The following is a 15,072-nucleotide window of genomic DNA, read 5'->3' as shown; positions in this document are numbered from 1 at the left end:
TACACAATCACAATTATCAAAGATTTGGAAATTTTTATAAAATTATCTGATAGATTTGGTCATAAAGAGTATTTGCTTCAAACTTAATATCACTCAGATATTTGCTTGGAGTTGTAAATTAAAATATAGGTACGGACCATACATTGAGGACGTCCGGAAAAAGTACCATTTTGGATCCCCACCCCTCCCCTTTGTATGTACTTGTACAAAACTTGTTACCTGTCTGTTAGAAATCTCTGGGTTGACATAATAAACCGATTATTAATTAGTTAATGCTCTAAAAGTATTCCTATTGAATTTATAGACCAAAATGTGTTTCTTTCTTCAAAATGTTGAGTAAAAAAAGGTTGTTATGGAAGTTTGTTCACAAAAGTAATCATGAACTATGGATATAAAGTTAATTATAAGTTTATTAGAAAATGACTTTCGTGTTATGTGAACATTAACTTACGTCACTATTTTTATGAACATAAAAAAAGAGGAAATAAATAAGACATTGGGAAAAAACAAATAACAAATAATCATATTGACGTTTTAACTTAAATGAAAAGACTAAAAATTTCTTAAAATTGAGTGTGGATTAAATTAGTATATTCCTTGACGTGTGCTATTGTTCATTTCTACCAACAAATTATTTGCACCGCAAAATTGCACTTAGAGTAGCGTAAATTCATCGTCACAATGAAATAATTTGAAGTGATGGATTTTATTGGAGGTCAAATTAAATTTTATAAATCAAATGAAAATTTTGAACTATAGAAAACATTCATGGATGGTTTAAACATTAAATTTAATTGTACGTCCCTCATGATAATCTAAATAATATTGTAATACTTTTAATGGTGATATTTGTTGCTTTATTTAAGGTCCCTGAGATTGAATTAAAAATTGTGAGACTAAAACTTTATTTTTTATCTTATTATCCTTTATATTAGCATATAGTATATTTTAAATGTTCAGCATAGTGTTACACAAGAAGCTTAGCTAGAAAAGAACCTGCAAAGCCATGTTAAAGAACCAATAGTGTACTGAACCAGTTTTAAAGAATTTGAATTGTTATTATGATGAAGATGAGGCAATCAAAGCAACTTACATATTTCAAACTTGAGAACTTAAAGCTTGTGCGATTGTGAAGAAATACATACTTTCTATAGAGCATAAATAATAACTGTTGAATCGCAAGCTCAATTTTTAGAAATACTTTTTACTAAGTAATTTTTTTTTCACTAAAAATATATTACTTTCTCTTTGTACTCTCAAAACCTACCTTATTTTAAAACAAAAGTAATTCTATGTTAACCCTGTAATTAAGGATGGTTCATCTAGACGTTTGCAAGCAGAGAAAAAAAAATAAGATGGTGGTATAATTTGATTTCTTAACCAATTTTATTAAATTTTTCACAAATATCAACATTATAACACAAATTTGACATTGAATCAATAAGATGGACGTTGGCTCATACCACGCGTTCAGAATGTTCTTGTAAATGTCCCATTGCCTTTTCGACCGCCCCACTAGGTAAAGTCCGGGTTGCCCTCATTATTCCATCTGTCAGGGATCATTGGATACCTGTTCAAAATTGCTCTAGACAAAATAATCTAAATGGTTCAATTTGGGAGAGTTAGGAGACTAATAACTCAGCTGGACCTACATCACATTCTCAGAATCTAGTAAATCGAGTGTTCTTTTGAACAGGGAGCTCAGTATTACTACCGAATCCGACTTTGGTATTTAATGATACTGTTAACCAAGGGAAAGACTTTGGCAGCAGGAAACGGATATAAAACTGTGGCGTTGATCTTCTGACCTTGTTTGAAGATGAAGGGCGTTATAACGTCACCTTCTCTGCTAATTAGCCTAAGAAACATCCTTTACTATGGTTACTTGGTTGTCATATTCCTATAGTTGTTATAATGACTTTTTAGGAACCATCTATTGTTCCTTAAGCTATGATTCTGGGGTTGACTGAATTTATATTCATTTAAGAAGAATAAGACAAGATCTTTCAAGGGAGACTCACGTTTTAGCTGCATCAAATTCTTGGTTCCGATGACTTTTTTCATCCTGTTTGACTGGATTAAAAGTAATGTAAATAGTTGTGGAACTATAATACTCGATGAACAATTGAACAAGACAATAATTCCAACCTTCCAGGGATTGCATTAGACGAATAGGTGGCTGGGATTCTTCTCATTTTTTATTTTTTTTATTGTGAATAATTTTCAACAATTCTGGACTTCAGACGATTATGGCCACCTTCAGGTCACAAGTCTAACGAAAACATCATTGTCAGTGGACCCTCACTATCTTGCTCGACACGTTTTCTGAACTTTTGGACAAATCGAATTGTGCAGACGACTGCAACAGCCAAAAAAACGTACTCTATTTTACCATAAAATTCCCAAAGTGCATAACGTTTTTGTTCCTCATTTTTTTCATGTTGTAGTAAAGAAACCATAATGAACAACTGACGTGGTAGAGTCCCAATTGTACTGGATTTACCTTCAATTAGTGTTTATTTTTATTAAAATCGGTTCGTAGGGGAATTGGATGAGGCCTGAGAAAATTGCGAACGTTTTTAAAAACTACCTTTTAGTCTAAAAATGATCTAATATTTGTGGCATTTTGAACTTGTAGAAAAATTTGACTACCCTGTTGGGTAATTACAAATTTTAACGACCGTCAACCCCTTCATATAATTAATCAAAATATGTCTATAAAATATATTTGGCCATATATATCTCACTCCTCAACACAAAAGTAAACTAAATTTTTTTTAGGGATTTAAGTATGTGTTATATCCTGCCTCATCGACGTTACTGTTTTCCCAAAATGCCTTTTTGATGATTTTGTATACTTTTTCAACAAAATATATAGATAAAACACACAATTGAACGCCAAAAAAGTTATGAAACTAAAATATAACAATTATTGAATACTAATTTTAATATATTTTATTATTTAAGTATCAGGATTGGCCAGTACAATTAAGATAAAGAGAAATATGTAAGTGCGCAGAAAGCAGACTAAAATTGTATACTCCCATCTGTCAATGTTATTTTATTTTCTACTTAGCCATTTTTTTAGAAAAAAATATTAATATTTTCGAAAGATTATACACTTATCTAAATTTCTTATTTTTAAACAATTTTTCTATTAACAATTTGAAAATCAGAATAATTTATATTATTTTATATAGTTTCGTAAACTTCTATTACTAAAAACGTAATATTGCGATAAGAAGTTATTTAATTAAGTTATTAATTACATAGTTTAGTTACTTGTTTATTTTTATTAATGAATTAAGATCAATGAAAGGACTTGGCAAAAGTGATTTATTCTGCAAATTACTTACTCCCAAAAATTTATAAAATGTGAAATAATATGTGTTACTGCTGATCATTTAGGACTATTGGACAACACATTAACAGCCGTAGTATTTCGCCAGGTGTAAAATCTGGCATGGCTGATTTATATATTTTTATTATGTATACACCAACTACTCGTTGAAACAGGATTATCTCACGATATAAAATTAATTAAGCATACATGTCATTATTTATTGGAGATCCTCCTTCATATGCTGCACTACAAAGGGATATCAAAATGTTGAGAGATTTTCATAGATCCAACCGGGATATCCTGCTGAAAAACTGTTGTGAGTGATTTGTAGCTAAATAGGATAATTCCAAGACAATGAACCAAAAGATCTACTAGAAAATTCACGGATAGGATTACTGCTCTGGTTTTTGACAACAACTATAGGAATAGCGGAATTCATAAGGGAGTCGCTAAGCATATATAAAAACAATTATACATCAAGTTACTTAATCTAGAATACAGACGACATATACTGAAGGTAGGCTCAGTTTGGGATAAGTTGTTTAGGAGTGTTCAGTCTCTAGAAAATCCTTGGTTTAAATACTGCAAGGATAAATGGGGCGACTTAAATAAAGAACATACAAAAAGCCTCACTATTAAACGATTATGCCGGAAAGGAAAAACGGCAAATTATTTAAAGATGATGCATAAAATTTGGAAATCAGACACATCTACAAGAGCTGATTATCAAAAAATGGCAAAACTCACTATAATTTCACTTTTCCTCTAGGCACTTACTGGAAGAAACCAGGAGCAATTCATCAAGCATTATGGATGCCCATAAATATATACTTCAAAAAAATGTTTTCATTTATTAAAGAAAGGAAATATGATAAAGGTACAATGAAAAAGCTACATAAGATTAACCAATTCCTAGATTTTTTAAACGCCAATGTGGATGACATCAGTATTTGCAGTAGATGCTCGAGTAAATGACTTGAAATTTTCAACGACATGTTATTATTTAGAAGAATTGACTAAGATTTAGCAGAGGTCTTTATGAAAAAGCTTCATAATCACATGTGGTATTTGACACAGGAGTTGGTTCCTTCCGTTCTATTCAGCAATATTTTCGATATGACCAAAAGAGGAATATAGCCCTGAAATTTTGTTCGACTAAAAAACTTGAGAGGTCCAGACGGGGCAAACTGATATTCTAGATTATAACTGAAAAAACCAAATTAAATAATTTTATTGTCCCAGAATATAGAGTCAGATTGGCTTCAAGAGCATATTGCACCATGGTCAGGAAATAAAAACTACATGAAAGCAAAAAGTTATATAGATAAAATTCGGGTATTGAAGAGAGAGGAATAAAAAAGATGACTGACTATGCGAAAATAATAACTAAAAATCCCAAGAAGCGAGAGTATCTCCTTCAAACCATAGAATATAATAGAGAATGACTGGGTTGTTTGAAAAAAAATGTCTTAAATAAATAAATGGATGATAAAAATAATCCTTTTTTTGTGATTTTTACGTTTTCATTTATTGAAGTATAAGAAAATATATACAATGATATAGAATGCATATCATTCAGATGTTCGAATTGATATTAAAAAAATTGTTCAAAAATAAGAAATTGAGATAAGTTATAATCTTTCGAAAATATCTCAACTTTTTTTCTAAAAAATGGCTAAATAGAAAAGAAAGTAACGTTGATAGATGAGAGTATATAATTTTAGTACTACAGTTCCAATTTCTTTTTACCTGCATTTCACTGGATAATCTTGATGCTTATAAAAAATATCAAAAGTATTATTCAAAAATGGTTATGTTTTAGTCAAATGTCATTTTTGACATTCAATGATATGTTTATCAATACTTTTTGTTCAAAAACTAATCAAAATCATAAGAAAAAGGATTTCGGAAAAACTTCTAGGCCGATGAGGCAGGGTATAGGGTATCCTTAGATCCTTACAAAATTATTTTTGAGCTTTTTACACCTAAAAGGATGGGAAAAATACAGAAACATATCAAAGTTCAAAAATAATATTTTTGAATAGGTCTAATGATACATATATATCGATGAAAAAATAAAAGTCAGTTATAGACATATTTATACAGCATTATTATTGTTTAAAGGTGTAAGTTGTTTGAATTAAAGAAATTTATTTATTGTAATAAGAATTTTTAAATGAAATGAATTTCCCAAAATAATTAAAAGATTATCTTTAAAAGGGAAGAAATTAATATCAAAGAACATATATGATTTTGATACAGCTCGTCTTACTTAACTATTCATGTTTCTAACCATTAACAATATTAAAAATTCAATATAAATTATAATAATTCTAAGAACTATTTTTTAATTTTTTACTTATGATAACATATTTAAAAAAATAAATATAACTTTAAAAATGAGAATTACATTACTATATTAAGCTTTGGAAAAATATACATCAGTTAATTCGCATATTACTCATTTAGATATGATTTGAATTATATGCGTATAAACAATTTGTTCGGAAAAGTTGTTATACAAGGAGTCACCCAATAGTCTTAGTACAACTTCAACAGCCAAAAAAGTACTTATGTACTGTTATTTATTACTGTTGTACTACTTATTTATTATATAAAAAGTTTTGAAATATATCCCTCAAGATACAGAAAACAACCATTTGAATTTAGTCTTATAATTTTATAAAATATCGCAATAAAATAGTTTATGATTTTTAATACTCGAAAACTGAGAAGAAACAAATTGAGTTCAAACTAAAGGTGAACACAAGAGCTCTTAATGCATGTGGTAAGTGCAGCAGTTGCTAATTAAGGGAATAAGTTTTATAAATGTAATGCATGTTGTCTCATAGCTCTCCTCGTCATAGGTCCTAGAAAAGGTCACCTTTGGAACATTTGCCTCTGAAAATTTTGCCATGGGATTACTCGCCCCAGAAAAATTCGCCTTGGGCAAATCTGGGTGGGCAGAGACATCCTCATACTTTATTCAATATAGTATGATAGATATGCATATATATTTTTTGGAAAACAGGACAATGCAATACGAATTGTTGATATAAGGGTTTCTGAATTTTGGTGTTGGATATTCTTTGGCCTACTTTCGACCTAAGCCCCACGAATCAATGGGCTTAGGTCTTGAAGAGGCTACTTTTACTTGTTCCAGAAATTTATAAAATGTCAGCAGAGTAAACTCTTGGTTTTTATTGGCCTTATTGCAAGTACGAAATATTGTAACCATAAGGTAATCGAAATTAATCCATGGTATAACAATATGCACAACAATCTCCTATTTTAGTTCCCCGTTTTTAAAAGTATGGGGTATAACCTTTCCATTCGACGCTTTTACTCTAAGAACCTTTAATATTGCTAGATATTGTGGGTGCCCCACACTCTTGATAATATTCTTGATTCTTAACCCCTCGTTTGAATGTTTATATACCCTTCTATAAGATTAATACTTAATTTGAGTGCATCGTACTTTGCATTTTCCCTCGTTAGACCCTGTATACCTTATTAGAACAAATAATAAGTATGATTTGATAATTAACTCCAGCTTTTGTTAATAACTCAGAAAGTAATGAAATACCATCCCAAAAAAATCGTATACAGTAACTGTATAATAAAGTAAGAATTGAAAAAGAAGGTAAAGCAAAAGTATAGTATATGCAACAAATTACAGTAATAACTAAATCTTTGGGACGATTAAACAGCCCACGGAAGTAATGGAAGGCTAAAATAGAACGAAATAACCCATATAAAGGTTTATAGAATTGCAATAGAAATCCTTTGAATTTTAATTTTCAATGTATTTTTTCAATGCCATAAATTAGATGTATATACATAAATATGTATATATATATGATCAAACATACAGCTGTTGAGTAATTTGGCAAACATTTATGAAAGCATCATTTGAGATGAAGAATATACATTGAAAAGGTATTCACAATATACGTATTTGTAATTTTTTCCTTTAATTCTTTACAAAATGTTTGTATAGGGTCTCTAGGTCTATAGAAAATATATTTTGCTTAGAGTAACAGAGTAGATATGTAAATGTGTATAACGAGATATGTTGGATGTATTGTTGTTATCATTGTTAAGGGTTTCTGTGTACACGCTTTGTCATTCTATGTTTTGTCTTCCCTGAGTAGTCATATTTAAATGAAAAAATTGAAAAAGATTTAGTATAGATCCAGATAAACTAACATATTTATATATACATATATGAAAAAACCAACATCAATCAAACTTGTGAGGGTTTTTATATTACTCTTGGTCTAATATTTGCTCTCATTTTTAATATAAGAATGGTGAGAGAGGAGTGAGTGAAAATGTGGTAATATTATTCTAAACGTGCCTGTAGTGGTAACTAACTATCCCTTAGATCATTTTTTTCCCCCTTTCAAGTATCACTTAATATATGTATGTACTTTTACTCATTCTTTCTTGAGTACTATTATTTATAAAAGGAAATGTATGTGTTGGGTACATCCATAAAACGGATCATTCAAAATCCCTAAGATTTGACATATAATGTTTAATGTTAATTATGTTTTGTTTTTTTCTCATCAGATTGGTTGGACCTGAACAAGCTGGACAGTATGAATGTCAAATAAGTACAGAACCAAAATTAAGCCATTTTGTCTATCTAACAGTAATCGGTGAGTAATTTAATTTACTTTTTACATATAGTTTAGTTTCATGAAAGCAATCTTAAAATGTAAACATCAAATCAACCAATGAACTAACCCATTTGAACGTTCGTAAACTGTGTGTAACTCAAAAAATTCCCCATTTATACTTTATGGAGAACAACAAAACTGTAGCAATGAATTAATTTGAATTAATTCATTAATGTCTGGACAAATAGGAATATTATTTCTTAAAAATAGGATGGAATATTATTAAACTGTTCATATTGCGTATATTAGCAGGGGAAATCATTTCATAATATTGTATCAACATTAATTAATTGTCAATTGTTTTATATATATTTATATATTTTTGAGATGAAATAAGAGTATTAGATCTTCTTTTCTACATATTATCTTAGCCATTTTCTCAATAACTACTTAAGTGAAGTTACTAAAATGTAACTTAGTCATAGATTAAGCATTATTTGGTTAAGTCAAGCAAATACGTATTTATGTTATTAGTATTGGGTTATTTTATGGGTATACAAGACGTATTCTCCTTGTCAATATTGTGTACATTAATTTCATATATTTTGTTTTTGTTAATTTAGTAAATAAACGCAGGGGAAACGGATAGGGATCCAATCCAGCACAGTCTCATTTTTTGTTCTTTAAAGATTGAAAAATAATTCCCTTGTGACGTCATTGATTATGTTTTTCTTTTTTATTATTCCGTTATAAAATAACATAAATTTTTTAACTAATTAAAAATATAATATATTCGTAGTATATTTATTTTAATAAAAACATGAATATTTTTAGAAGATTTGTCTAATGTTTTTAATATAATATATCTTTTTCGACTTAAAAAACCATCAATATTTAAAAAAAAAAAAAAAAAAAAGGAACTAACTGTCCTTACGAGCGGTTTTTAGAATGAATTGGACTAAACCGAATAAATATGGACCTACACATCAATATTTAAGTGTAAATGTATTCGGGGTCTACTCTGAATTTGCAGTCTAAAGAAATAATCTGGTCAGTGAAGGGACATTAACTTGGTTATATGGACTTTGAAGGGCCTGCACACTCTTCATTGGGATAGCTTTGACTGTCTCCTTCACAAAATTGGTACAACGTCTATCCACGTTTTTATGGACTTTTATCCTTCTTTTAACATTGTAACCATAATTGTAATAGCCCAACATTTAAATTGAGCTTTGTATCTCAATTTGTTTAAAAACAATGTGAATATATAAATATAACTTTCATACAAATTTTCACAAAAACCAATTAGTTATTTTTTCTCTAATCCTGTTTAAAAACAGACAAACCTAAGCAAACACAAAACCTCCATTCAAATTTATGCCAGAGGTAAATTTATATTTTTATTTTTAAAGAACTTTATGGGCATCTTTAATTTGAACTCGAAACCAGGTGGACTCTATTACAGCTCTAAACATATAATTTTTAATGGCTTTTGACTTGATAGTATTTTAAACTAGTAAAAAGGATAATTGTAACATTAACAAATTTCTTAATCAAATAAAGGATGTATAATGGTAACTGTCAATGACAAACCTAGTAAGTGGCATAAGCTCATTACATAGGTAGATAGAATAATTATAATATTTCAAGTACATATTTTTTGTTTTCAACAACCTGATATTTAAATCAGCAATAATGGATTTAAATTATTCCCTTTTGTTTAGTATATATAATAAAATGGTTGGATAAATGCAATAATTGATTTGACATGTTTTGATGAAAAATGATATTTTTAAGAAATATCTCTTCTACAATAAACATATTAACATATGAAAAAAGTAGTGCAGTTTCTTTTAAAACATCAAATTTGACACATAACTCACTTTATCATAAAATATGACCCTAATTCTATTATACAATTTGAATTTATATTGACTACTAAAAAAATAAAAAAATGAGACTGTAATTTAAGTAATACTTAACATATCACTAAACCTTATTCAATTACAATAAATAATATATGTAAACATTAAATACGTTTTGACATGTATTTGATTGAACAAGTATCTACATACGTACAGTCATATTACAATAATTGTGTAACTTAATACTTTAATAATCAATATCTTAATTATTTGTGAATTTTTTAGATCTTATGTAACGTTGTACAAAAACACATTAACCATGTAGTTAATAATTCAAAAAACTTGGAAATACTTCTTTTAAATGAGATTGTATATGTCGAAAATAGCAATTTGCATAATAAATTATCAACTTAACCGAATCATTAAAAAAAGAATTTTTCAAAACGATCCGTTCAATGCCATGAATGAAAATAACATTAATTTGTTGACATATAATCATTTCATAAAAAAAAACTTACCAGCAGGACAGGAACTACTTTGTTCAGTGTACAACTATGATGAAAAACTGTTATTTTCTAAATTTCTAATAGAATTCTCAAATTTATTTATGTAGTATGTTGGTACACATGTTTACACTATTAGCCATTTATCATTGTTAGTTGTTATTTTTTTTTACCGATAGCAAGGAAAACGTCTTTTGTGGTGCTCTGAGCTTTGATAATCAAAAATCAATTTAAGAGAAAATTATTTTAAAACTGTTTAATTTAACCCAATAGTTATTTTTAGAAAATGCTTAATTTTCTTTTAAAAAAATAATTTTTAAAAGTTTTTAAAGAATTTTTCTCTGATTTGATATTTTAACCCATTTTTTTAATAACAGAAAATCGCAGAGCACAGCAAACTATACATAATATTATACAGGTTTCTTGTCGATCAGGCCTTATGCATATTTCAGGAAGACAGTGATTCTCAAGATAAATTCTGTCAAAGTTATAAGTTTAACTTCAAAATTATAAAAATAATATTTACAAAAAAAAAAAAAAGGTCTATAATTATTTGAAAAAAAATACTAAAAGGCCACTATTATATATTATTTAAAGAAAAATGCAAGTTCAATTATTATGAAGGAAACACAAAGAAGAGTGAACCCAGTAAAAGTAAAGCATTGATTTTTAAGGACCGCTTTAGTGTATGTATATATAGATTACAGAGCTTAAAAATATACTAAAAATAAGGTGATATAATGTATGTACCGTTATAAATGTATGTACTTAAAAAAAATAAGAATGTAATATAATACTTGATTTCAAAGAAACAGTACTAATATTTGATTATATATCAATAGAAATATCATATTGAAAAATTGAATTTAAATTTTGTGAAAATAGAACAAGTACGCTCATTTTCTCTTTGAATTGTCTTATTAATATAAAAGTCGTGTTAGTATGGATCAATCAATGAATATACAGGGTGTTGCATGAAAAATAAGTACACTTTTAAATTATACTTTCAATAACATATATTTTAAATAAAAAATAGGTTAAGCTATTGGTTTATTTTTATTTGTAATTTCTTCACATATACTTAATGAGAAAAATTACTATCCAATGTGATCGTCTTTTGTTGTGATGAAAGACTGTACACCTATTGCAGATAATGACCTCCCTCATTCTCTTCCAGTGATTTTTTAAAATTTAACCAATAACTCCCTATCTTCGAGGAATCAATTCGTCAATTTGGAAGAAAAATCTTTTTTCTTGTTTGAAACCAAAAATAGACAACTAAATATTTTAATTTTTGTGAGACAAAATCATTTATTTTTGTTATTTTTTCGAAAATCTTTAAATTATAAAAAATAAATGTATAAATATATATTTGAAAATTACAGATTTTTACAAACCTTAACTCCACAGGAAGGGGGATTTTTTTTTTTTTCAAAAATACTACCAATATTATTGAGCTACACATAAAAGTTCTTCGTTTGTGAGTTGTTTCAAATAAATAAAAATGTAATTCCCTTTGTGTAGGTCATTTATTTCACGTTTGGTCAGAGCATAGAGTCAAAAAAATTCAATTCAGGGCTGCAGCCGACTACAAACTGTTCAAGCATCCTTTAAATTGATAGAGATGCTCCATTTTTATACGAAGTATGAACATATGCCTCTATTCAACAATAAGTATTTGCCCTCTCTTTTTTGATAGTCCTGGATACGGTAGACTTCGATACGCTCATGTTATCCTCCATGGCTTGCATGTGAACCTTTTCCTGACCTCCTCTCCCAGTTTTCGTCTGAGAGCTTCATATTCACTCTCACTGCAGGGAGGCCACTCATTGATCTGGTAAACTGTGTTTCTAGCCACTATGTACAGGTCATAAATTTGTATAGGAGAATTTTCAGCCATTGGAAGTGCAGATATATTGATCTAAACGTCTCTTTCTAAACTCATTTTCACCGTGAGAGTGACGTGCAGAGCAGTAAAACAAACATAAAGACTGCAGTTTGTAACGCAATGTGTTCAAAATACTTCAAGTTATATGGCTTTAGAATCAGAGTCCTAATTTCCTTGCAACATCCGGTACATATCAGAACATATTCATTCAATTGGATATCGATAATGCAAGAGGAAAGCCTTTCAAAAGGGTAATTAATCGTTACTTTCAAACCTACGACGTATGTATGTGAATACAAATTTCCCTAATTTAATAGTGAAATATATTCATTAAAATATGAACATGTAAGTCATAAATGACTAAGCCACATAGGTAGGCATTTGTGTTAGTGTCTATTATACTTCTTCCTATTTATATGTATGAATTTATGTACATACCTCCGTACATTACATTGTACATATATTCCAACCTCAAGAGAATAAGCCTTTACGAAATGAGTATAAATGAATTCTATTCATATTTAAATAGAGTTCCATTATATCCATTTCCCCCTTTTCTTTAATAAAAACATTTATACATTTTATAGTATTTGTATTAAAACAACTTTAGGAAAGAGGGAAATTAATAAAACTAAAAATCACAAGAAATTTTTTTGTACATTTTTGTTGTTATATCTCTGTCTAATGACATAATTTTTAATACTACTCTGATCAAAACAAAGAATTATTTTCACATTTCAAATTTAGATCTCATTACATTGGGAAATAAATTTTTTCATTAATTAGTGAAGAAAAATTATGGAACTTTTTGGGATTCCTAGGAATCAATAATCCTGAACAAAATGTCGGTACTTATCCAGAAAATCATGGACAAAAATTATTTTTACATTTCAATTTTTAAATTGTTGAAATTGACATTTGTGCATAATCATAACAAAGCATGAAGAGTATGATTTCTTATTTGATTGCATAGTTTACATTGTTTTGTAGAAACATTCCAAGACTTGGAAAAATGTGTTTTGGTTCGGTAAAAGTAGGTGAAATAGTTAAGAGTGCCTCTTTTTAATATAAAAGGACTTAATTTTCATTCAAGCCCCAAGTTCAAAACGTTTTGAAGAATAATTCCACAAATGTTTGAAGAATCGACTAACTAACATTTAACTTTTGTGGCTTATTTTTCTTTTCGGAGGAAAAGTTGCAACATTGTACTAGGTTGTATTACAGAGTGAGGCCCACAACTTGACTAAATTACGAAAAATGTGCTTTTTTTAAATCAAAAATAGAGATATCAAAACTAATTTGTGATATGTTTAAAAACTATATTTAGTGATATATTTTAATTAAATGGATAATAAACTTGACATAATGCCAACCAGATTTATAGCTGTTGACGGTGAAAGCGGTGCCCATAGGAAGTCTTTGTGCATGATGTCATTATGGTAGCTCAGAGCAAATTCAAATTTCAATGAAATACGCAGCAAGCATTTTTCTTAAAGACACTCCCCTTTTTGAATCCAGAGGGCTGAGGTCTGGATTGAAGGATGGCCTCATGGAAACAGGCAAGAAGTTAGCCATATTATTGTTGCAGAAATGTTGGGGTTTCTTGGTTGTATGGGGCATAAATTGATTTTTTTATATACTAGGCTGTCGGGATGTATATGCAAACGGTCTTTGCTGTCTTTTTGGCACTAAAAAAATACATGTTGTTATTTTTTTGTCGTTGCATTGACATTTTTACGCTTAGAGACATGGGCTCAAAACACAACCTGTTTATTTTGGCTACAGGGGTAATTTAGTAGCGTAATGACACCTCGTATTTAGAAATAAGAAAGATAACATAGTAATGAAGTGGTACGGCAATTTTTGAGAGTTTCTTTTTTTGTGGATTACGGTGGACTTCAGCCTTTGGATTTAAATAAACAGACTCTAAAAGAAAACTCAGCCTCAATAACTAAAAAAAGTTCTGGAAAAAGTTTGCCATTATTTCTATATATAGACTTTATTAGAGTATTTATTATTCTATAAACTGGATGTTAATTCTTCCAAGAATGCGGCGATATATTTTGTATGAAGTTACTGACTAAAACCTATGCTAAATATGTCATTAAGCAAAGTTTGACTACTGACCAACTTTTACCATACCCATAAATCTTTATGACAGGACACCAATACACTCATATTTTAATCAATTATTTGATATCTTTCGAGTAATTTTTATTAATTGTTTTTCTTGAAATTCTAGAATGGACGAAGAAATATATAAAACTCTTAGCTATTATATAATCTTTTCATATGATCCAAAAACATTATTTAAAACATAAAAGACTGTTAGTACATTATTCAAAAGATTCTCTTTTTATCTAATAGAAAAGATCAAAGCTGTTATAAAGACATAATGTTATAAAGAGTGTACTTTTTTTTTCATTGTTAATTTTTTGACACTTTTTTTTGTATTTGATATACATTAAATTTTAATTATTTTTCTTTCATCATTTTTTAGATTCCCACAAACGAAAATTAAGATTTGTTAAGAGTAAGCAAAATAATAGTACAAATATAAGAAACTTTATAAAACTGTCAAACTCATGCTAATGTTATATGTAAGCATATGGTTTTGTAGGGTCTTTTGTACCTAGAAGATTTAATATATCATGTAGAAAGTTTTCCTGCAGGTTAGATATTATGTGTTCTTCTAGAAGGATGGAAACCCTATATTCAATGCGTAGAAGATAAAAAATATAAATCCAAATTCTGTCAATTGACGTTAGAAAATTATTTGATGGATACATGAAGTTCCTAGCCAACTTATTTATAGAAGTGAGATTTAGAGAAAAAAATGTGTAAATCT

At 28.6% G+C, this 15,072-nt stretch overlaps 1 protein-coding gene across 2 annotated transcripts in view; it reads left to right on the top strand.

Moving 5' to 3' along the window:
- The window catches only part of LOC121129792 (limbic system-associated membrane protein), a 262,656-nt gene that overhangs the window by 222,429 nt on the left and 25,155 nt on the right, over nt 1-15,072 (top strand). For both annotated transcript variants that reach the window (XM_040725515.2, XM_071893418.1), the window contains exon 6: nt 7,919-8,007. In XM_040725515.2, coding sequence (XP_040581449.1) covers nt 7,919-8,007 — 89 coding nt within the window. The remainder of the gene's footprint in view (nt 1-7,918; nt 8,008-15,072) is intronic.

This window comes from Lepeophtheirus salmonis, chromosome 14 (assembly GCF_016086655.4).
Source record: "Lepeophtheirus salmonis chromosome 14, UVic_Lsal_1.4, whole genome shotgun sequence".
In the NCBI taxonomy this organism is placed as follows: Eukaryota; Metazoa; Arthropoda; class Copepoda; order Siphonostomatoida; family Caligidae; genus Lepeophtheirus; species Lepeophtheirus salmonis.
The sequence above is the reverse complement of the archived record's forward strand: the minus strand, read 5'-3'. Positions and strand labels throughout refer to the sequence as shown.